Here is a 23,334-nt window from a genome sequence, read left to right as displayed (position 1 = left end):
CTATTACACTTCCCCTGGCGGAAGTCGAACTAGTAGGTAAATTTGGACGCGTGTTTGGGAAGGCAGCTGTAGTCAGACGCGAGCTGGATCGCGGCATATATTTGCTGGGAAACCAAACGGCAAAGCTTGTAGAAGAGGCAAGGAAGCGAATGCCAGAGCCAGAGTGGGTGTGTGCGGTTCAGACCAGAGCAATGAAAAGACATGAAGAAAAGGAGGTCATATCATCCTACAAACAAAACTATGAAAAATTCACAGGCATGGATGAAAATGATCTGCCATCACAAAAACTGGATGAGGAATTGCAACAGTTAGCAGAAGCAAAGGCTGATGAAATTATATTGGTACAGGAGGAAAAGTTAAGTCAGCTTGAACAATTCATGGAAAGTTGGAAAAAAACAGTAGAGAATGAAAGATTATCAATGAATTACCGTATGGAACACCGAGAAATGGTAGGACATCAAATTAGAGAATCTTGTCAAATGGCAGTAGAAAACATAAGCAAAGAGTGGATAGAAATTAAAGAAGCATATAAGAAAATCCAAATGCACCAATGTAAACTACATGAGCTCGAAAATAACATAGCAAAAGCAAAGATGGTACTAGAGCAGAAAGAAATTCTTCATAAAGAAGATTTGACAAAGATAGAAAATGAGAAGCGCACTGCTGAGGCGGAGTGGAAACATATAACTCTTGAAAAAGAAAAAATTAAAACTGAGAGAGCCTCAATGGAAAAGGACAAAGAAAAGCTAAAAGAAAAGATAAAATGTATTGAAATGCAAAGGAAAGAGTTGGAAAACAGAAGAGAAATATTCAAGGAAGAGATAAGAGTTGGAGAGGAGATACAGAAGAAGGTAGACGAAAAACGCACCTCAGGAATCATAGAAGAGCAAAGGAACTTGGAGAAAAAGCGGGAAATGTTGATGATTGAACATCATGATTTGTATAAAGCCAGGCAAATATGCGATGCACATCGAGCTATTTTAGAGTGGGAAAGAATGTGCATTGCCAGGGAGAAAGATGAGGTTCAGGATGAATGGATGCAGTTAGAGAAGGAGAAAATGGCTCTGGGAATCATTAAGGCAACTAATGATGAGAAGATGATGATGCTTGAAACTGCATGGAAGAAAATAAAAGAAAAAGAATATGAAATGGACATTCAATTCAAAGGATTGGAAGAAGAAAGAAAATGTATAAGCGATGAACGTATTTCCCTTCAGAGTGAGAGGATCCATCTCGATGAGTTGAAAACAACTGTACTAACAAGAGTAAGTGAAATTAACACTGAAATCAGTCAAGTTGAGGAACAAAAGAAAGAACTCTTATCCATGACATCTGTTATAGGTAGGAAAAAATCAGAACTTGAAGAGGAGAGGGAGGCTCTTAAGCTAGAAAAAAGGGAATGCATGAAGATATCAGAAAGAACTGGGGAATCAGATACATCATGGCAAGATTACAGGTTGAAACACTGTGAAATGGTTAAGAATATTAAGAACAGAATTCTTGCACTAGTTGATGAGGTTAGCTGCATGGAAGAAAGATCTTTAGATGGAGCAACCCAGAATATACATAACTACAAATTGCACCACCAAAACTTTGATCTCACAAAAAAATCAGAACTAGGAATTAATGCAGCGAAACTGGATGAAGATCATGATACCCAAATAATAAAGCACCTAGTGAAAGCTGTGAAAAGCATGGAAAAAGACACGAGTAAAATGAAATCTAAAATAAAAAGGAGGCGCCAGCTTAAGAAACAAGTAATCACCTTAAAACAACAAGTGAAGAGAATGCGAGGACAGTTATCCAATCTGCAAGAAAATTTGAAGGAGAAAAGTGAAATAAATTTTAATGCTATTGACCTGATGAACAAATTTATGCATCCCTATCAAGAAAGCCTAATCGCTAGAATAGATAACGGAAAGTGTGATGAATGTGGGGCGATCACCAGCATTAAAAATATAATGAAAACAAGAGCTGGTAAAATGGCAGGTGACTGGTAAAGCACAAGTTTTCTCCAAACAAACTATTGCCATCAGTGTTTCAATGTTATAGAAAATCAAAATACTGATAGCTTAAGTAAATCTATTCAGAGAAACGTCACTGAGGTAGAGACGGTGTCGGGCTTGGGCACTTGCCATTCAGATTAAATTAAACAGAACTTATTTGAAATAAGTTCGTTCTTAAGGGGGAAGAAGGCTGTAACGCCGTCATATTTGTGTTTATTTACTTGATGTTATTGATTAAATTGTTGCTATATTTGTGTTTATTTACTTGATGTTATTGATAAAATGGTTGCTACGGGGATGTTGGTGGTAGTGGTTGTTGACTGTAAAAAGAGATTGTGTGGCGTTAAAAAGATATATGAAATAAAAGAGTGATATTAGCAAAGGTGGCGTTACAGCGCATGATGTCAATACATTTCTGTCACTTTACAGCCGCGTCGAGATGCCAATTGTTGCCAAATAATGCAACGCGGACACGAGCAGCTCGAGCAACAGTGGGTATCCTGACCGCGCTGCAAACACGACAGAAATAAATCGATAAACCGAATGTAGTTCAAGAATTATTCAGCAATGAAGTTGGTATCACTGGAGAAAAATGAACGCAAATACGTGACTGTATCCATAAATTTAGCGCTTTACTAACTTTTACTTACAGTTACCACAAAGTGCTCACTAAAAGACGCAAACTCAGATACGCAGGGAATTTCTTGTGAATCACACTCACCTGGAAAAAGAAAGAGAGAATGTTAGTAACTCAAATACTCGCAGGTAGATAAAAAATATATATTATCGATTCTTAAATTACTTTTAAATACCATGTTCATTGCACAGAGCCTGATGGCAATCCTTCCTCACGTATATGTTTTTAGGGAAACCATATCCTGAATAACGTGAATAATTGTAGTCCTGAGAAGAATCGTGTTGGTGTGGTGGCTATAGAGTTGGCTTCTCATCCCATGGGCTCGGGTTCAATTTTCAGACACTGCCTGATCTCTGCTTTAATGTTTTGTGGAAAATATTTCAAGCGCAACGCTCCGTCTGTCGGATGAGAAGTTATCCCGCATTACTACGAGGCATTACTGCAACGTACGAAAATACATGCTTTCTGGCATCAACGCAGACTGATTACTCAGGAATTTACCGCAACCCGGGAAAGAATGGAAGTAAATTAATAAATTTACAGAAAGAAAATCTCCGCTTTATGAAGCCACACTGAATTATGCTACGGGTAGAAAGTAATTATAAAGGAATACATAAACCCCCAATTAGCTAACATATTCGACCGTAATGTCTCTATGACGGAAATATGATATAATTAGAGTGTTAAATGTCACATAATAAACTGGGCATCGGTCTTAAGATTCGATTTCCAAGTGGTTAAGGCATTTTAGTCATAGTTCTTATATGTTTTTGAGTGTTTGACATTCACGCAAGAACTTTGGAAATCAAAGGAAATTAAAAAATAATAATAAACTTGGAGGGAATATTTTTTCACAAAATCACTTTCGAGGGAATAGACGGCTCGAACCACGGAAGTAAAAAAGGGACTGTTAACTCCAACAGTATTTTGTCAGATGGAAATTAATCGGAGAAGAGAAGGATAAAAAAACCGTTTTTTCAAGGCTTATAGATGGCGATTGTCGAAGAAATTGGTGTTTTGCAGTACGCAGATATTAAGACGCCACGGAATGTCGATGAAAGCCGCTATCTGTTCACTCTTAGCGCAGAACCTTACCTTCAAAGTTCCAACTTCACCATTTAACCAGCTCCGGATGGTCACTACCAATTCCAGGAAAACTTGAAAGGAACAAGGAAAAAATAACAAGTTTCCCTCATAGCTCCCACTTGCTTATGGCTGCTCCTAACCACAACACCTCACTCACACCCCTCACTGCGAAGCAAGTCGACTGAGCCCACGCCATTATTCCTTCATTTTTCCCTCCTTCAGTCTTTAATATTTTTCTCCTTTTTTGCATTTTCCTGGTGGAAGATGTAAAAATCTCTCCCAGCTTGGTTTTTTTACCACCAATACTTATATGAGCGCTTCTTCCAGCCTCTTTTAATCCCCCCCCCCCCACTAGTTCCCTCTCCCTCCAACATTCATGCACTGCTGTTCTATATCTATAACACGCGAGCCTCTTCACCCGCCCAGCTCCACAACCTGCCTACCTAGCTCCTTAAGGAGGAGCTTGTTCCACTTTCCCAGCGTAGCTTCGGATCCGTTACCTCGGGTAGTGCAATACGAAATGAATAGATTGAATAAAGCAGCGGGAGAGTAAGGGAAGCCAGACCGAGGCTCCTCCTTTTGTGGCTGATTATATTAAAATAACTTATCCCTTCCGCCGAACACAATAAAGATAACATACAAGCAGAAGCGAGCAACATGGAAAGTGGAATGAATGAATGTGGATTCTTTCGACGCGAAGGAGGGATGGCTACAATTGTACACGAGACCACAGCATACTGAAAAGACAGGAGAATGCATCAATTTAAAGATTGCTTCGCTGCATCGCTGCAGTCCGTGTATGAAGGCTGATGCTTCCTCCTTATATCGCGTATCCTTCCTTATTTTACATCTCACATAATTATTCATTACATCCTCGGTCTTCGCGAGTGATCATTCTACGCCTTCCCTTTACTTCTGTTGCTGCTTTCAAGATGACTATGTGCAGCAGAACGCTGTAACAATGCCCTCTTTCTCTCATGCCTCACATGATTAAAAAAATAATTTTAATTCATTCTTTCCCATGACTTTTTAGAATCATCGCCTCGCCACCCTCATTCTCCACAAAATTTGAAAATTATGCTAATTTATTCCAACAGAAAATCTGTGTTTTGATTTGAGCTCTTCAATTCCTTAAGTACAAAGGCAACGTCATAGGAAAAAAATTAGTTTTATGCGTTCCCTTCCCCAACAATAGTTGTTTTATGTCAGTTAAGCAAAGCAAAAGTAAATAAATTGACTATAATTAAAAATTAAATGAAGATGATGTTTGAAATCAATGGGCGGCACCCATAAACCTGGGTGCAGCCCAAATAGGGAATCAGAAAACCTGTTTTATGAAATGTCTTGTGGTGTTGCTTTGCAGTACGAAAGGAGGTGATCCACGTGGGAATATAATGTGCCCTCATACGGACAGAATAAATACATAAAAGACTACATACGATAAAATGCAACCAACCATGTTGACAAACTAAAAGAAGGGGAAAAACAATAGGAATACTTAAAATGATAGGACTGGGAGCTCATAAAATATTACACGAGGTAAAAGTTACACTATTTAAAAAGGGCCTATAATATGTTTTCCAATTTATTTAATTAACTATCATGACATTGACATTATAACTATCATTGACATTATAACCACAACTTTAAACCAAACATTAAAAAAAAACTTGGTCAAACCGTAAATTACTGTTAAAACGAAGTAAAATCTGATGCTTTCCCGGCGAATATGTTCAAAAAAGGCTATTCGGGCTAAACAACTGTACTGTTAAAACTCTTTGTTGAGCATTACTGCCGACATTCATGTTGTAACTGCTCTTAATTTGCTAATTCTTTGTTTAAAGCTCTCCAATTCCATAAGGACAAAGGCACGTAAATTAGATTCCTATACATTCCTGCAAAGGAATTAGATTCCTGCATTCTCTTGTCCTTCTTAGCTTTGGATGGTAGTCTAAATTTTATGTGTAGGTAATACTATTACTATGATCGAGTGAGAATAGTTGCACAATGAATGAATAGTAAATTTAATGTGAAATGCAGGGAGGGGTCATTTCAGTCAGGGACGTAAAATAAGGCTTTTATCGTGCGCTGAGTTTCACGAATCGTTGCCTTTGACCGATCGCATCCCAAAGCGATTCACACTACGCCTTAATGGGATTAAACATCGTTAATTTTCCCCAAGAAATTGCACTAAAACAAGAAGAAGCTCATTGTCAGTGCCATGAGACAGTAGCTGCGTTGCACATTTCCCAAAATTCGCTACCCCCTCCCATCCAGCTACCCCCTTCTCTCATCCCCACATCCCCTCTTCAAAACCACCCACTAGACCACAGACGCACCAGATCGTTGCTCGCGCGGGTTTCATATTACGAAGACCGAAAATAATTAGCTACGAAAGAAAATATAATGTTACACCAGAATAGTGGTGAAGCGTTTCACCCCTCCCCCTTTTCTCGCCCACCGACCTTTTTCAGTCTACAGGCTTCGAAACCCTGTTTCAGGTGGCCAACTGCTACATGAGTCTTATTGGACCCATAATTATCAAAAATAACTTTCAGCAAATGATATTGAGCCTTTATTGGATTGAAATATTAGTGTCATTCATGTAATTCGAAAAAAGAATGTGACCAGTCGATTCACTCGCGACACTGTTAAATAACGTTAATTAAAGGAAATGGCTTACCTCATGAAAAATCATAAATTGAAGCAGAATGTGGAAGTGGAAGGGAAAAAACTCGGAGCTACGCAGTTCGCTGAAGTCGAGCAAAAGTTTCAAGTTACCAGAGCACTATTTGAAGTGGTATCTTTAGAAGAGTCTCTCTATCCCCATTTCTGGAGGCCAACTGCTACATGAGACACCTATTGGCCCCATAGGCGTCAAACTTAACTTTCGGCAACTGGTTTAGTGCCTTTATTGGATCGAAATATTAGTAATATGCATGTATTTAAAGAGAATGAGACCAAGCACGATGCATTCCTGACATTATTAATTCCTTCCCTTGTCACCAGTAGAAATTTTCACGTTGCTCGACTTTCTCCTCCCCGATACACGCAATATGCATGTACGTTATGCAACGAATAAGGAAAAATTGCGACACGAAAATAAATGTTCCCTGTTAGACATTCTCAATGAAGTTCAAAAGATGAAAACGCAAAATTTTCCGCCCAGTTTTCATGTAATTGGGAACGCATTTAGAGCTGTGGTTGATTTACTAATTCAGAGGAGAACAGCCTCTTGATGGAAGGAAGTGCTCAAAAGAGAGCAATGAACCAAACAATACCTACGCACAAGGCTGAGAAGCGGTGACCCTATAGGAATGATTTTGTGACATAATCAACTAATCTTCGAAATGCGTGGGGCTGTTGCTGAATTTGCTCAAGAAGTAGATGTCGCGATGGTCCGGAAAAAGGAAAATACTGGAAAATTCATTTTCTAAGGTTCTATAAAAATCGATATTGTGGGGTTATGGTGTTCTATTATATTTGCTAATTAGCAGTAGTGTCTCTTAGCAGCTGATCGATAGGTCCTAGGTTCAAATGGCAGGTGAATCCCTCGTTCGCCCAAAATAAATGTTCAAAGTTACCCCCGCAAAGGAACCAGTCACCCCACCCTGAATGTGTAAATTTCACACACCTTCAGTTCAGGGTCAGCTCCACCCTCACCAATCCAAAACATCCTTACGGTTGAACCACAGAGTGGGTAAGCAATTAAAATCGAGATTAAAATAAAGTTTGTTTGAGGGCTTCCACGTTATTGCGTAGTGATTGAAATGACCCTCTTCGTGCCAATCTTTCAAATCGTCCACCGCACACGAAATTGTTTCTCCCGCCGCTTGTCCCCAGCAAACTAGTCGCAATTTCCCGCAGCGGACTCCTCAGCAACGGAGCGAATGCACGAGCATAAAATGTTTAAAAGCCGTGCGCGGAGTGGAGTGGCTCTACTCGAAACGAATGGTGAAGAGGCTGCTAAGCTGCCAGCCACCGCTGCTCTCGTGTGCTCGTAGAAACAAATATACGGCCGCACATATATCCGGGAGGCCTCGTCGACGGCTTACGACGAGGGATTTAGTCATTAACCTGCGGCGGAAGTACCTTCCTACTCCTCGAGGCTCAAAGGTCATCGGTCAAACAGAGTCGCGGCGGCGCGGGCGCCCGGACGAGGGCACGTGTCCGCTTGTGTTTTGCGGTCGCCAAATAGGGCCATCTCTTGGGGTCAAGACAGACAGTGAACAAAATATCGACGATAAAAAAATCCATGTCATGAATGGGCCATTAAACGTTACACAGTCCAGCTCGAGGGAAGTCGCTTTAATCGGACCTGTAAGCTCAAGTATGCTTAGCCAAGAGGATTTTGGAATTTTCCATCCGTGTTTAAGGGATATTCCTCCCATATTAACAATAAATAAAACAATCACCGTACGAGCTCTGTTAATTGCCAAATCTCCGTCCAATGAGTCTACACTGAGAAAGCCCAAGTCCTTTCCGTTGATGTCTGTTGCCACTCTAAAATATTTCAATTGGTTTAGAAAAATGTCCTCAGCGCGGCGTTGACTACACAGCGATCACTTCACTCCCGTATTAACGTAAATTAGTCCCATGGAGTATAACAAGAAGGCGGAACAACCTTATTGGCCACATCTTGAGACATGATGGCCTGATGAAGACAATCGTCCTCTGGAGAAACCATGGACAAATCACACCTGGTCACTTCAAAGCACCTCCACATAAAATCTTGTTGGAAGGACTCGTAAAAAGAAGAAAACTTAGGGGAATGACCATAGAATTCCACGTTCAATGTTTTGAGTATCTTGGTGTAACATTCTGTATTTAAGAGTTTTCTAAATAAAAATTATTGTTTCCATTGTTTTATTGAGGTTTCCGCTGGATGTAACTCCGTTGGCAAAGTTGCCCCAGATCCAGAGAATCTTTGCCAACTATATTTTCAATTTTTCTAACGTATAAACTTTTACTTAAGTTGTCATTTTTTCACAAATTTTGAAAGTAGAGACCAAGAGTAATGGCTTAAAATGGTTTTAAATTATTTCCATACATGAACTTACAAGAATGTGGTTGAAAAAGAAAAATAAGTGGCAAAATGTTCCCGGTTTACGGTAGCTTAATTCACTGAATGACATCAATTAGCTAAATGCAATGAATAATCTACTTTATGTTCCCGATTGAATAGTTCACCCACAGAGTAATTATATATATGTTATATTATGTGTACAGAGAGCAATGCAAGAATTCAAATGGCTAAATTTTTCATTATAGCAAAGAACAAGCCGTAAAGAATGATCGTAGGCTTTCCCGGCGTATTGAATTGTGGAAGGCTACACGGGATATCCACCGGGTCAGGTTCTCCAACTCCATCTCGGCCGACGTTTCGATGGGCGAGTTGTCCATCGTCTTCAGGGCATGTAGATAAGGAGGACGATTTTCAAGATTCGACATGCCCTGAAGACGATGGACAACTCGCCCATCGAAATGTCGGCCGAGATGGAGTTGGAGAACCTGACCCGGTGGAAATCCCGTGTAGCCTTCCACATCAAGCCGTAACGTTGCCCTGAATTACGTTTCAGAAAAAATTAATAATCTATGTTCTCCCACATTGCCTTTAAAATAGTACCCTCCTAATACTAAACTAAAATCATTACTATTAGGTGAAGGCACACATCTCGCATTTTAGAACGAAGGCATGAGTCAAAAGAGCGTGGGAAATCAATAAAGCTGATCAAAAGGATATATAGGAAAGGATATATACAGCTAAATCTACAGAATAGCTCTAATTAGTTCAAAATATTTAACATTGTCTTTCCGGAGTACCTGAGGAATGAGCCACCATAACTAGCGGCAGTGTACTCCCCGCAATTCAGAGAGAAAGCATCAGCCAACTCATCCGTGGATCTGCGCACTATTAAAGGAAGAAAAAAATCTACTGAATCGTATGAATTACTTTATTACACCAAATCTTCACTTTCTTGGTAATCCAAATTATTATTTCCTAACAGAGTTCATTATCGAAGCATTAATTACCCTTTTTTATTAATTCATGAGCATTGAGAATGATGAATAAATCCAAATGTACTAATATTTGAATGAATAGGTAATGTTTACATCTCTTAAGGGTGGAGAACGCGGCTCTATGTCGATAAATAGCATTTCTGTGAAAATTTTAAGAGTAATGTGTCTTCCCACAGCAAGTTTGAAGTGTCAAGGGTCGAGCATAAGTTAAAATTAAGTCTTCATTAAAAGTAAAAAAAATAGCAAAGTAGAACGGCATCAGTCAACATAGCTTGAGAAATTAACATAGTATACAAAATTAGATGGCTAACTACACTGAATCATTTTTATACTTTGTATTCTAATAATTAATGAGTGCAGGTGCTATATTTTGTCCGCTAACGAGCTCAGGTTTAAAGTTATATAGACCAGCATATTATGTTCGCGGAGCATAATGGATAGCCTCAATTGTCAAAAAAAAGTTTACGAAGAACAAGCAGTGCTTTAAAAAAATCCATTGAAATGTAAATGCAGTTTGTTCTACCGAAGGAGGTAAACATCACGAACTTCGAAATTTATGTCAAGCGTACCATTATACCAAGTCAGTAATTTCTATAAAACACCTATGCCAAACAGATGTCACCTAAATTTACATGATTATTCTAGTTAGTTCCTATGTTGATGATATTAGAATAAAGGCTGAATTTCATCGTAGCATTCAAACACTGAAAATTCTTGATGTCACATGGCGTAGGCACTACAAAGTGGTTGGCAAGGAAATGAGCATAACATATACATACTAGGGGATGAAATTCGCTAAAAATATTTTGACACATGCCACATACCTAACTACTTCAGTGCCTACCACTCAAGAAGGATTACAACATGGTATTGAGAAGTTTCTTTAATATTTGGTTTATATTGCTACATTAATGAGGTTACCGACGGCAAGTTGATTTTTTATGATTCAATAAACACTCAAATAACACCAACATCACAACAAACATTTTGTTATTTGCTGTTAAACAAAGTTACTTACCAAACAGTATGTAGTACGACATGTGACGTCAAGAACTAAGTATTGACCTTTGAATGCTACTAGCATTTTAATTTCTTAAATTCATCATTAGTTCTGAAATCATCAACTAGGGAGTAGTAACAACAAACGCAAGGATATTTGTGATGAGGCATGAAGAGAAATTAGCATTGGAATGACGCAAATATTTTTCATATTTTTAATTTTGTGGACGAAAAAGTGGCGAAAATGCAACGGAAAAGAAAAAAAAACTGTGAGAGAAACCCACGTAATCGCTTTAGCTCAGAGTGACTTTCATGAAATAAAATGTATTAATTGCAATCGAATCAAAACTTACCAGCGATGCCACACCGCTTAGTTTCGCCTACGACTACGACATCTCATTAAAATCAGTTCATTGATAAAAAATTCACCTAGAAGGTCATTACTACGGGAGAAAGTTTAACTCATCGTATTGGAATGTTCAGGAAAATAAATTTCAATCCACGATTGATAACATATTCTGAAACACTTAGCTAGAAAAATATTACCTTGACTTTTTTATTTGATGCAGTTAGAGATTACCACGACTTGCAGTAATGTTACTTTGAATAGAATTGAAATCTTATCAACACGTAATCACGGAAAAAAGGGTACCATTCTCACTCGAACGGGGTCCAATTTCTCTCCAAATAGGCACATAAGTGACACGTGCTAGTAATTTATAAATCGAAATTAATTTCTTCGTCGGGTGAAAACAATCGAGAAGAGGGTTAAATAGCACCCGATTGAGACATTTGAAAATCTGAGCTAGAAGGCTACGGCTATATTTAAAAAACAGGTATTTAACATTACAATGCGTTTTTGAAAAATGTAATGAGTTGAGCTATAAATGCACACGTGGCCTGATTGAATGAATGGTCGAGACAAGACTTTAAGAATCAGTGTTTTCAAAATACACAAAACACGAGAGGCCCAGAAAAAAACCAATGAATGAAAACGAACTGCGACGCTACCTTGAGATAAGTAACCGAATCTGTTAAGTTTGCTTCTTGCACCCGCGCAATATTGACAACATTAAAAAGAATATTATAGTATTCAGTGGTCTTCGGTGATTGCGAAGCAAGTAATAATTACTAATGGAGTCAATTGTTTTCTTTTACGCAAAGAAAATATTTATTTGAAGTGAACAGTATTATTTTAAAATTTATGAATGCGGAAATTTAATACGTTGTTTTATGGCGCAGAAAACAGTCGTGTAAAATGCGATGACTACTATTATATAAGAAGGATAAATGAGAAGACCAGTCCTGGCAGATTACGCTTGCTCACTTTTTATTCCTCCGTCTCTGACTAGAGTAAGGCTTCTATGCTCATTTTATTCGGGGGAATTATTACTGACATTAAGGACCAGTCCCTCAGCACTTAAAAAATTAACCCATACTTAATGGTCCAAACGGTAAATTAGGTGATTTAATTTTACATTTCAAGTTTGCTTCTATTTTCGTAATATTTTAAAATTAACCCTTGAACGGCTAGCGTGCCCATATGGGCACAGCTGCAGTGGTCTAAATAATTTCGTATAAATTCCGACCCAAACATTATAGAGCATGCTGTTTTCTCCAAAAATGATTACAATGTATCACTTTATTCGGTTCGTGAGCTTACGGCCAGCATTTGTACCAGCAGTTGACTGTGGCATGATGGGTATTCTTACTCACTCTGTTCCAGGTGGAAAAAGAGGAAAAATGGCGAAGTGTCTTCAGTAAATGCGATTTTTTTCCTTTTTATTTTTTATACTCGGCTAAGTATTTAATCTTATCCTCAAAATGAATGTTGTCAACTTCGGTTTCTTTTTCCGGAATCGTGTTATCTTTTGTATGAGACAAGGAATTTGAATTTATTTTTGAGTGAGCCCATATGGGCACGCTAGCCGGTAGCCAGGGGTGTCTTTTTTGGGGGGTGTCCTTCGCTACAAACGTCGTTATTGGGTCTGTTATCAAATAATGTCGATGTAAAACGCTAATTTTTTGTCAATCTTTCTTTTTTTTCTTATGTAACTCGATTTTAACAACTTCAGTATTTTTTGCTGTATATTTTTGTGTAATATTTCCATTAATTTTTAGTACAAAAATGCATTTTATACTATTCAACACTTTTATTCATGGTGCTTGCGTTATAATTTGCTCATCTACCTAGTATGAAGAATGATAGGGCTATTTTCTACCAGTGGTATACATACCCAACAATCTAGGGCATGGTGGAAGGGCAAAGGATGTTTGATAAATACAATGATAAAGCTCATGGGGAAGCGCTTTGTATATAAAACTTTGAAACAATAAAAAGGAGATTGAACCTTGATCACATCGACCACATTGAACACGTTATCAACTTTTCCAACTAAGTCCAATCCCTGGTTGTAAGTCGCAAGGAGACAATCAAGGCGAAAGTTAACAAGCAACCATTGAGCCGCCCCGCTGCTCCCATGCTTTCCCAAGGGAGAAAAAAGGGAATATTGTTGTTGTTAGATATAATGACTATTCGGTAGTGACTGTCAAGTCACCTTGCCAATGTGTACACCCACTCACAAAGGTCACGAGATTCCCAAGTGTTACCTCAAAAATGGTACAAGTTAGGCAGCCAGCAGTGGCCTCTAGCTACAATATTTAGATGGGCGGAACTGATCTCACGCATCAAAATATCAACAGGTACAGGAATGTTATCAGAGGAAAAAATGGTGATGGTCCGCATGAAGCTATCTCCTTGATGCTGTCATTGTAAATGCCTGGATCTGTACGGAAAGTTATGGTTCAAATATACCGCAGTAAGCCTTTAGGCGAGAGATTGCACAAGTAATTGCAAGAGCATTTTTGTAACGAAGATGTACCTTTCCCAGACCTGTCGGTTGTATTTAACATTCCCTATCAAGTGCAACCAATCATAGAAAGTCTGATGACATAACCCAGCAAAGAAAAACTGATTTCCATTAGATTTGACACTGATATCCAACAGGTTTGACACACTGATTTCCTTCTCCTTTGAATCTGTTTTGAAAATTGAAACAGCTGGAAATCAGTAGGAAGACAGTTGGAAATCAGTTGTGAAGGTCCAATATGGCGGCTGTTTTCCTACTCATTTCCATGAATGTGGTTTTACTCTGGTTTCCACCGTTCAACAGATTTGAATCCGGTTTCCCCCAATTTAGCTATTTCGAATCTGTTTTCCACCGTCATACCGATCTGAATCTCGATTCTCACCTCCTATGACCTGCTGATGCACGAGTTATTTCCGCCAATTCCAAGTTTCGCAGAGCTGCACTCAACCAACGTTTCTAACTTCACATACTACATCTCTATCATCAACCTGGATGTAGACTCGGCAGAAAAAAGTTTACAAAATACAGCCTAACAAAATGAACTTCATGTAAGTCTCCTACCACAATGAAATAACACAGGCTCTATTAACGTATTTATTAAGTATGCACAAACCCCATTGCAAGTACATATTCAATTGAAAATACATTGTCATCTAATTTGGTAAATTTCTGAGGCTGAATACACTTAAAATCTCAATGTCATGCATGAGAAATAATTTAGGGAAACACAGAATTTACAGATGAAATCTCATTTGAAGGAGAGTTTGACAAACTAGTAGTGCTTTTCCACACTGTTTATCAGTTCTAACAATCTTGAACACTCATCGAAAGGCACAAGGTTTGCCAAGAGTAAAAGAACAATCATTGCACCAGAACAACAACTTACATCAGATTTCACAATCTTGAATTATCGAAGAACACAAATTTTTCCGTGATTAACAGAAAAACCACAACACTAGAAAATATTTCAGATGCCTTTATGAAAGAAAGACTTCTTTACATGCCTTATGAAAATAATTCTGATTCAGTATTAAGCCAACCACATCTGTGTGTTTCACTACAGAAACTTGCCATACTGTTTATACATGAACACGGTCGTTTCACTTAGCACAAACACACCTGCAAGATACACAATACTCTGAAAATCCTGGTAGGTTCTCGTCGGCGACGTAACGCGCGTACATATTATACATATTGCATACAAAAATATTAGCAATCGCTCAAAAACTGTAAACAAAAGATAAATTATTCAATGAAAACACAAAAGATCCAAATCACATCAAGAATTTCACTGTCGCTTAAAACCTGAAGAGATGCACGAATGGCTAAAATCAACGCTGCGGGAATTTAGCACTGGTTAAATAATACTGATATGATTATTTTTTTCTCCACACCCTATAACTTTAGCACAAAACAGACAACCACAAGCACGTAAACATTCAAAACGAAATCGGGTGTCAGCGTTGCTACTTTGTCTTGCTATCTTTCGTAGTTAGGTGGCAGCACTATACCGGCTATATTTTTTTAAATGCGAAGTGAGGTTTTTACGTGCTTTCATTCCCAAGTTATGTACCGTTTTGCATATTGGTGGTAGTGAGTTCCAACAGGTGAAATGATGAGCAATACAAAGTGCGGATGATGTACATTAAATTTTTTCATCACCCGTGCATTTTTGCAAGACGGCAAAGTACATGTTTCCTCCTTTATGTCATTATTTTATTTCTGACCATGATTTTGAATTAAATATACTCATTGGAACCTCAGAAAAAGTAATTTTCCAATCAACGCAGTAGTAAAGCCTGTGTGAGATGGGTTTCTACAAGACACTCATATCAGGAGAATTTCAAATTCATTCCACAATTCAACTCTGTTGGAAAGCACTTGTGGAAAACACTTTCAAGCCAATAAATAAGGAAAAGAGTTTCAAATGACATTCAAGTCAGTGTCAATACAGTCCATGTGGAAGACGGCTGGAAACCAGTTACAATGGAAATGAGATTCAAATCACTTCCTTCCATTTCCTGTCCGCTGGAAACCAGTGGAAATCAGTGTCAAGACAGAGTCAAATCAGATTTTAACGATTCAGATCAGATTCAAATGAGGTTCAAAACGGTTGGAAATCAGTTTTTCTTTCCTGGGAAGGTATGATGGCAGTGATAACCAATTTGTCCCGTTTCATAAACGCCGCTGTTCTTATGAAGAATATTCTTCTTGCGCGCGCTCAGAATATGCTAAGTGCACGGGTCTTCGTCTTCAATGAAATTCTATCATACTCGGCAATTGAAAATCCAATTTATAGCACTCAAAGACTCTACCAGCAATATAGGACTAATTTTGATAATAAACTCATTGATAACGTGTTTTTTTCATTCAATAACTGTTTTCAAGTCTGAGTTTTATACTGTTAAGTTCTTTGGACAGCCAAAAAAAAAAATGTTTAAACCGAAAAAATGCAGTATAATGATTTGAAATCACTTCAAATTTCCAAATATAAGAGGTATTATAGGTAAATGCAACAATGTATGGCGTATTACGCAATAAAAATAGGAACTATGATGGTTCGAGCGATTTTTCGACAGAATGCAGACCGGTGGCCGGAGCGGCTAGCGTGCCCATATGGGCACACCCCCTCTAGCAAGAACGACTCAACAGAATTTTTTAAAATATTGTGTTTATGTGAATGCTTGGGCAGTAATTAAGCAGTTCTAAACGGAAAAACAAAATAAAACTCCGAAAAAAAACTCCGCTGTTAAAGGGTTAAATTCCCCGCCCCGAAAACAGCGTATCTACGGCCTTTACAGCGGGGGAACCAGTGACCCTCGCTTTCAAAAGACCCTTTGACGCCTGTCGTCAACGATGAATGATTTAAAATTAGAATATCTAGAAATATACTCTATATGCAGGACATAAAGCAGAGAGATTAACATTAGGGTACTGATAGTGGTAAACGTACCTCACTCTGCTCAAATATCGAAATAAAATTCAATTTCCATTATCAAGAGATTAGAAGTTGCTCCCCATATGAAATATAATGCGAGCTACAAGGAGTACATATCGGAACTTAATGCTGCCTAACGTCCAAGGATACAACATCCACCGTTCAGTACGAGAATGGTCATGCAATGGGACAAAAAGTTTTACTCCTTTTAGGAGAAGGAAATAAAAGAATATAATAAAATACAAGGAAAAGCCAGGGAAACCTCAAGGTCATGAGAAAGGTACGTAAGACGCTCATTGAAAGAGTTCTCGTTCTGTATATTGGTTTGAAACAGCTCTCATCCATTGTGATGGTTTGACGCGGAGTGCCAGTTGACAGAGGAAGAACCACGACCGACCACGCCAGCAAAACAACTGCCCCTATTGACTCTGGGAGCCAAGGTTTGGGTGATAAACCGTCGGAAGCATGGAACGGCATTCTATGAGTCTCCCCTGTCCTATCTAATTGAGAGTGGTAGCAAAGGCATCAGGAGGAATCGGTTGGCGCTGACCTTAGCATAACGCCAGCCGATTACTATCGTTTTTGATAGCATGTCGGAACCAGCAAGTCCCACTTATCTGATGAGGCCAGCTCGGTGAAAAATTGACGGTAGGCACATGACGCAACCTGGATCCTTTACTACCGAACGCGAATGAGCTACGACGAAGCTGGCGTCAAATTCCTGGAGCAAAGGCACAATCAGATTCATGATTAGCGGACGGAATTCCCTGAGGAAACTCGCGTCCACGCACACGTTGGGCCGTCGGAGTGTTTTTTTTCATACACCGTGGCGAGTTTTTTCCTCTATTTAGACTTAAACTTGGACTCGACGTTTCTGTAATGCATAGACGTGGCTTCGTAGCCGAGTAGGGCTATTATATGCGCGGTAATTGCAGTGAAGTTCTGGGAGGGTTTGTGCCGAAAGTAATTATACTTTTTTCCATTTTTTAAAAGAGGCATTCTTAATATAAAAAAGTAGATACAGTTGACACAAGGAAAATGTATGCTGGTTTTATTTTAAATACTATTTTTTTTTAAATAATGACATCATTGAAAACAGTAGTGCATCGGAAGTTTACGTGTGAATCAATGTTCACAATCCTCGAGACCACATCCAAGAGTGACAACGCAAAAGAGACTGCGTTAATCAACATGAGATGCAGGTGAATCGTGCATCCCTCAAGGAAATATATTTGTTTTTTTTAGTCCTGTTTACCTTTTTGTGTCTTGTTTGAAATTCTTCAGGAGGTTCGCGCGGAGGCCAAGTTAACTGCCACGCCGGAAAAGCAGTGACACACAGGCAAGGACGCGGATTAGGCGATGAGCAACTTTGATCGGTTATAAAAATGCCACGTCTTAATGCAATGAGAGTAGCTTTTGCAACGAACACCAAATAAATAAAGTCGCATAGGCTTGTCGCGAGAGAACCAAAAACAGTCGCTGCAAATTATTTCGAGGCAAACCACATCCATGATAACAGCAAGAATTCTCATACTTCAACGGAGGTAAGAAGATGTCGTCATTCAGTACTAGTCCGTATTTTTATTCATGCCTTCGACCTTTATTTCAAAGCTTTGATGCCCGCCGAGTCCAGCTATTCACAAAACTTAAGCCTACAATATTCGTCCATTGGGTCTCGAATGAATGGTCGACCACTAAATCACCTTGGGTAAGGCCCACGTAAGAAGATAAATAAAAAGGTCAGCTGCGATACAAGCGGTTATACCTACTCGTGTGACAACACTGATTTGTTCTCTAATCCATATTTACTAGTGAGATCGAACTGCAATAACAATCAAGACCTATTCCTCAATGGCAAAGCTAAGGATTAGAATGAATCAATTGATGACAATTTCAAAAAAGTTATTAATGAAATTTAAAGCTAAAGTTTAAGTTCACCAAAATATTCTGATCTTAGGGTCGTATATACTTCAGTTTTCTCTTACTTCTTGCAAATAAATATTCCTGTTTCCGTCAGTATCCTACGATTACTATAAAAATAAAACCCATACTGGTCGTGGCAAATTTTTGAAGCCTTAATTTCTCATTTATTTAAAATAAAATGCTTAAGGGTACTTATCATAGCTATTCACGAAAAATTAACATGACGTTGAACTGAAGAATGATCTTTTGAGAACTACTTAATGTCTCATTAACACAAAGTCACGGAAAGTCACGTTTAAAGCACGATGCTGGAGGTCGTGACAGTGAATCTATTCGAGTGTCATTATTGCTGTGCATACCATCATAGAGAAGGAGGATTATATCGAGGGGGAGTGCGAACCCTAATTACGAAGGCACCCTTAGCAGGAGATGATTAGAAGGGCAGAGGCAAGCAGGTCGAGAAATGAAGAAAGAGGAGGATGGGAGGAGTAAGAACATCTTCAGACGATGGATATATGTACTATTCTCGTGAGGGAGAAATGGAGAATGATTCGGAATTCTTGGGAAATAGTGAGGAAATGGAGACACGCTTTTGAAAGAATAAAAATTGGACCACTTCCTAATCGATACGTCATCCATTCGTCCATCTCATTTCTACAGAATCAAATATCCACACGAGTAAGTACACAAGGCAGCAGTAAATCACGTAAAAAAGATCATATACACATTCAAATTCCACGAAACTCCGCACGGAATTCAGGCCACAGATAAATTTCGAGCTAATCTTTTCATGTGTTTTTCAGTACCTTCAAAAGCGTATTTTAGAAAACACAAGAATAATGTAAAATATTTTCCGAAGGTATAGATCGAATGTGGTACGTATGGTTGAAATAATTAAATATAGTAACATAGGGTTTTGGATCAGATAACATAAAATATAATAATGAGAGAGAAAGGTAGCTGGACTGATGGATTTAGAACCACATTTTTCCATGATTGATAAGAGACTACGACGGCAGTGCGAGGAGTAAGAAACCGGTTGGATGAATTTTAGAGTAGCCAGTTAAGTGATGCATTCCTTTATGCATGTTTCTGAATTTTCCCAGTACATCTAACAGGAAATTTTGCTTTTTCTAACTTAATTGGTAAATAGTCTTTACAAGTAGTTGGTCATATCCAGAATGTATTTTTTTCACTATCGATAGGAGACTATAAGGGCAGCGATAGGATTTGATAGTCGGTTAGCTGACGTGTAGTCGAGCCTATTGACAAATGTATTCTTCAATGCATGTTTTTGAAATTCCCTAATGCTTCAAGCAGCATTTTTTCCAGGTTCTAGCTTTATAGGCAGATATACCTAAGGAGTAGTTGAAAAGATTGGCCTTTGCATGAGTGTGGAAGTATAGTTTTAGAATGCGAGATATTTTTATGGCGTGTGGCGCACGCGTAGAAATCCTCTTGCATGCTGGTGATTGATCACCCTTGCCAAACACCCTTTAGGAGGCTCGCAGGGTATTACGCAGATTTAGACATGGATTACAATTGGAAGCGCTGGCTATGTTAGCCTCGCTCAATTCTCAATTCGAGTCCAGCAGTATTTCATACATAAAATGTACCTACTCGGGGTACCCAATTGGAGACTGCTGAATACGTGAAATATCTTGGAGTTAGACTCAACAATGATCTTTCGTGGAATAAACATATTCGAGAAATAACCGGTCAAGCTAATCGTAAAATGGGTTTTGTTGAAAGAATACTAGGAAAGTGCGACGACAAAGTGAGAGAAATTAGCTACTATTCCCTCGTTAGACGACATTTGGAATACGCTGCCAGTGTTTGGGACCCTCATGAAAAAGGCTTAATAACAGAGTTAGAACGCGTGCAGAGAAGAGCTGCCAGGTATGTGAAAGGCCGTTACGATAATCTTGTTAGTGTAACTGTTCTCTTAGATAAACTCGGATGGGAATCTCTGTCGGACCGTAGATTGAAAAATAGACTAGACCTTTTAGATAAATTCAATAGCAGTGTTTTTTCTAACGAAGTTAACCATATCTTACGGATGCCAACATACTACTAAAGACCATATAAATAAAATAAGAGAGATAGATCGCAGAACAGACCGATTCCGAATGTAATTTTTTCCACGATCAAAAAGAGATTATAACGGCAGCGATAGAACTCGAAAATAGATTGCATGACTTGTAATGTAGACTACTAGCCTATGTAAGAATTAATGCATAATTCAATTATTATTTCTAACAGCATAAGCAGTATAATTTGCTACCATACGGGACGTTTTTTGGACGGTGTGGTGTGCATGTGGGAGTCCAAATGCATCCTGCATGCTGGTGATTGATCACCCCCTGCCAAACACCCTTGAAGTGGCTCGCAGGGTATAATGCAGATTTACTACGTAATTCATATTCTAAAATATCATTGTATGTGATTGAATTAGTAAATCAGGATGGTATAAGTTATAAAATATACGTATTTAATATACGTAGTTATAAAATATATTCAAGCGTAATGGCCAAAGGTTAAGACCGACTTCTATTCGCTATGGACGTCGGGGTAAATTCTTGTCGCGCCACACATCTTCATACGGGCCGTGAAGTAAAAATGTTCACCACGACGAGCGAAGAGGAGGATGTTGGGAAGGCATTAACGCCACGTCACGTCAAGTGCCCTCGACTTCTTTCACTTAAAAGGGGAATACACGACCTTCGCATCGCCGATCGAGCTCAAATTTTGCGATTCGGTAGTTTATGGGTACAAATGTAATATGCCGAAGCGAGACGACGCACTTCTCGTAAAATTCCAAGAAAAAAGCAATTAAAAATCGTAAAAAATGAAGGTACGCTATATAAGCTGTTTTGAACACCTTCGTTAAACAATAGGGCGACAGCCGTGTGTGCGGACGTGTGTGCGGATCGCTCCGTTGAATTCATTTTCGGCCGAGTTTACCGAAGGCGATAGTTTTCCTGCCCGGCGTTTGCCTCGGCATTCGCCCGGGCTCGAGCTCGGGAAGAACCGATTGTGTTCTGTTTTTTATTCTCGCGATCGCGAAGCGCTGAAAAGCGCTAAGTTTTCGAAGTGAAAAGCATCTGTACGAGCGCGGAAACGCGAACGACAACTTATCACGATGCCGAAGGAAAGAATTAATACTATTAAGATGAACTTTAACGCGACAACGGACATCACCAGTTACGAGGTGATGACGTTCATGTCCGAAGAGTTACAGCTACAGGAGGAAGACCTCATAGGTCTTCAATTCGGCCCATTCAGGAGGACAGCCTCCCTGAAAGTCCGAAGTGAGGAGATTTTGCAGAGGATCCTGATGGACAACCCGGGAGAGCTGCCCTTCCCCTCGAAGAGGCAGAAAAGAGGAGTGGCAACGATGGAGCCTGCAGCCAAGAGTGCAGCGTATGTTCGGGTATGCATGCTCCCCTTTGAAGTTACAGAGCGCGAGGTGTGTGAGGTGATGAAGGATTACGGGAAAATCTTATCGTACTTAGAGGCGAAATGGGGGGGGAACATAAGTTTAAATTAAGAAACGGCAATCGAACCGTTAAGATGATAGTGGAAAAAAATATTCCCAGCTACCTCAACATAGCAGGTGAGCGGGCGATTATCCACTACGAAGGGCAGATAATTACCTGTTCCAGGTGCGGGGGTACAGATCACCTTAGGGTTAACTGTCCCAACCTAATTACTCCGATAAAACGGGGATATAGTGAAGCAGTAAAAGCGATAACAGAACAGGATTTAATGGACATAGAGGGGAGTCACGCGCAGTTAAAGGAATTAGGGGAAAAGGAAGGTGACGACCTAGAGACGAATGACTCAGTAGTGGCTGAAACTGGGTCAAGGGAGGGGAGGACTGGTGAAGAAAGTGGAAATAAGGGAGGGAGTGAAGGAAGAAAGAAGAATAGACGAGGTGTGCGCGGTGCGAGGGAAGGAAGGGAAAGGTCGTCCACGGGCAACAGTGAATCAGCTGAGAGCTCAGACGATGAACGTGTGCGGGATAGTGAAAATGCCCAATCTGTGAAAAAATTCAAAGCGGAGAATAAGCAAATAATACTCAAATCGAACAACAGTGAAAAGCAGGTCCCTGTAAACCGCGTGGCAGATAAACAAAGTGAGGGGAAGGAGTTAATAGTGTTGAGTGAAGCGGAAGAAAGGCCCAAAAAAATAGAATGGGGGTTGAGTGAGGGAAACAACAAGGGAATGGATGCGGAAGTCCTTGCTGGGCCGCCCGCAGCCGATGACCCGGCGGATAAGCCAAGGATGGTCGATTTCAGTCAAGGAGAGCGACCCGAAAGTATGAGTGAGGAAATAGGGGAGGAAAGTAAAAGCGAGGACGATCGGGGTAAGGTAACGGGAACAAAGAAGAGGGCTAGGCGGAAGGGGAGGGACAATGCTTCTACGTCTTTTACGAAAGAATATTTTAGGAAAGACTACAGCGCAGAAGTCACGGGAGTGAAGAAAACGGCACTACTAAATTAAAAAAAACTTAAAAATGACATGTAAAATAGCAACTCTAAATGTATGCGGAATAACCTCGAAAAGAAAAATCGAACAAGTCTTTCTATGTTTTCAACAAAACAATATCGATGTCCTATTGTTACAAGAGGTGATACCATCAGAATATTGGTTGAGAAAGGACATTAAGGTGCTAATAAACTCGCAAGGTAAACGCGGCACAGGCCTTATGTTTAAAAAAAATCTGTGTTTAAAAAATGATTTTTATAGCCCTGATGGCCGCATTCTAATAGCTGACTTTTACATGTTTAAGATTATAAATGTGTATGCCCCATCTGGGAGTAAACTGGCGGCAGAAAGGAGAGTATTCTA

At 39.3% G+C, this 23,334-nt stretch overlaps 1 protein-coding gene across 1 annotated transcript; it reads left to right on the top strand.

The window, feature by feature from the left end:
* Positions 1 to 22,053: 22,053 nt before the first annotated feature.
* On the top strand, positions 22,054 to 22,986 carry LOC124171294 (cylicin-2-like). Its single transcript, XM_046550440.1, has one exon. It carries the CDS (start codon positions 22,054 to 22,056, stop codon positions 22,984 to 22,986), a length of 933 nt encoding a protein of 310 aa, XP_046406396.1.
* Positions 22,987 to 23,334: the final 348 nt, after the last annotated feature.

Source organism: Ischnura elegans, chromosome X, assembly GCF_921293095.1.
Source record: "Ischnura elegans chromosome X, ioIscEleg1.1, whole genome shotgun sequence".
In the NCBI taxonomy this organism is placed as follows: Eukaryota; Metazoa; Arthropoda; class Insecta; order Odonata; family Coenagrionidae; genus Ischnura; species Ischnura elegans.
This window is presented reverse-complemented; position numbering and strand designations above follow the sequence as displayed.

Bases quoted from the DNA above. Each gene is read 5' to 3' on its own strand.
- LOC124171294 (XM_046550440.1), top strand. From the start codon at position 22,054: ATGATAGTGGAAAAAAATATTCCCAGCTACCTCAACATAGCAGGTGAG.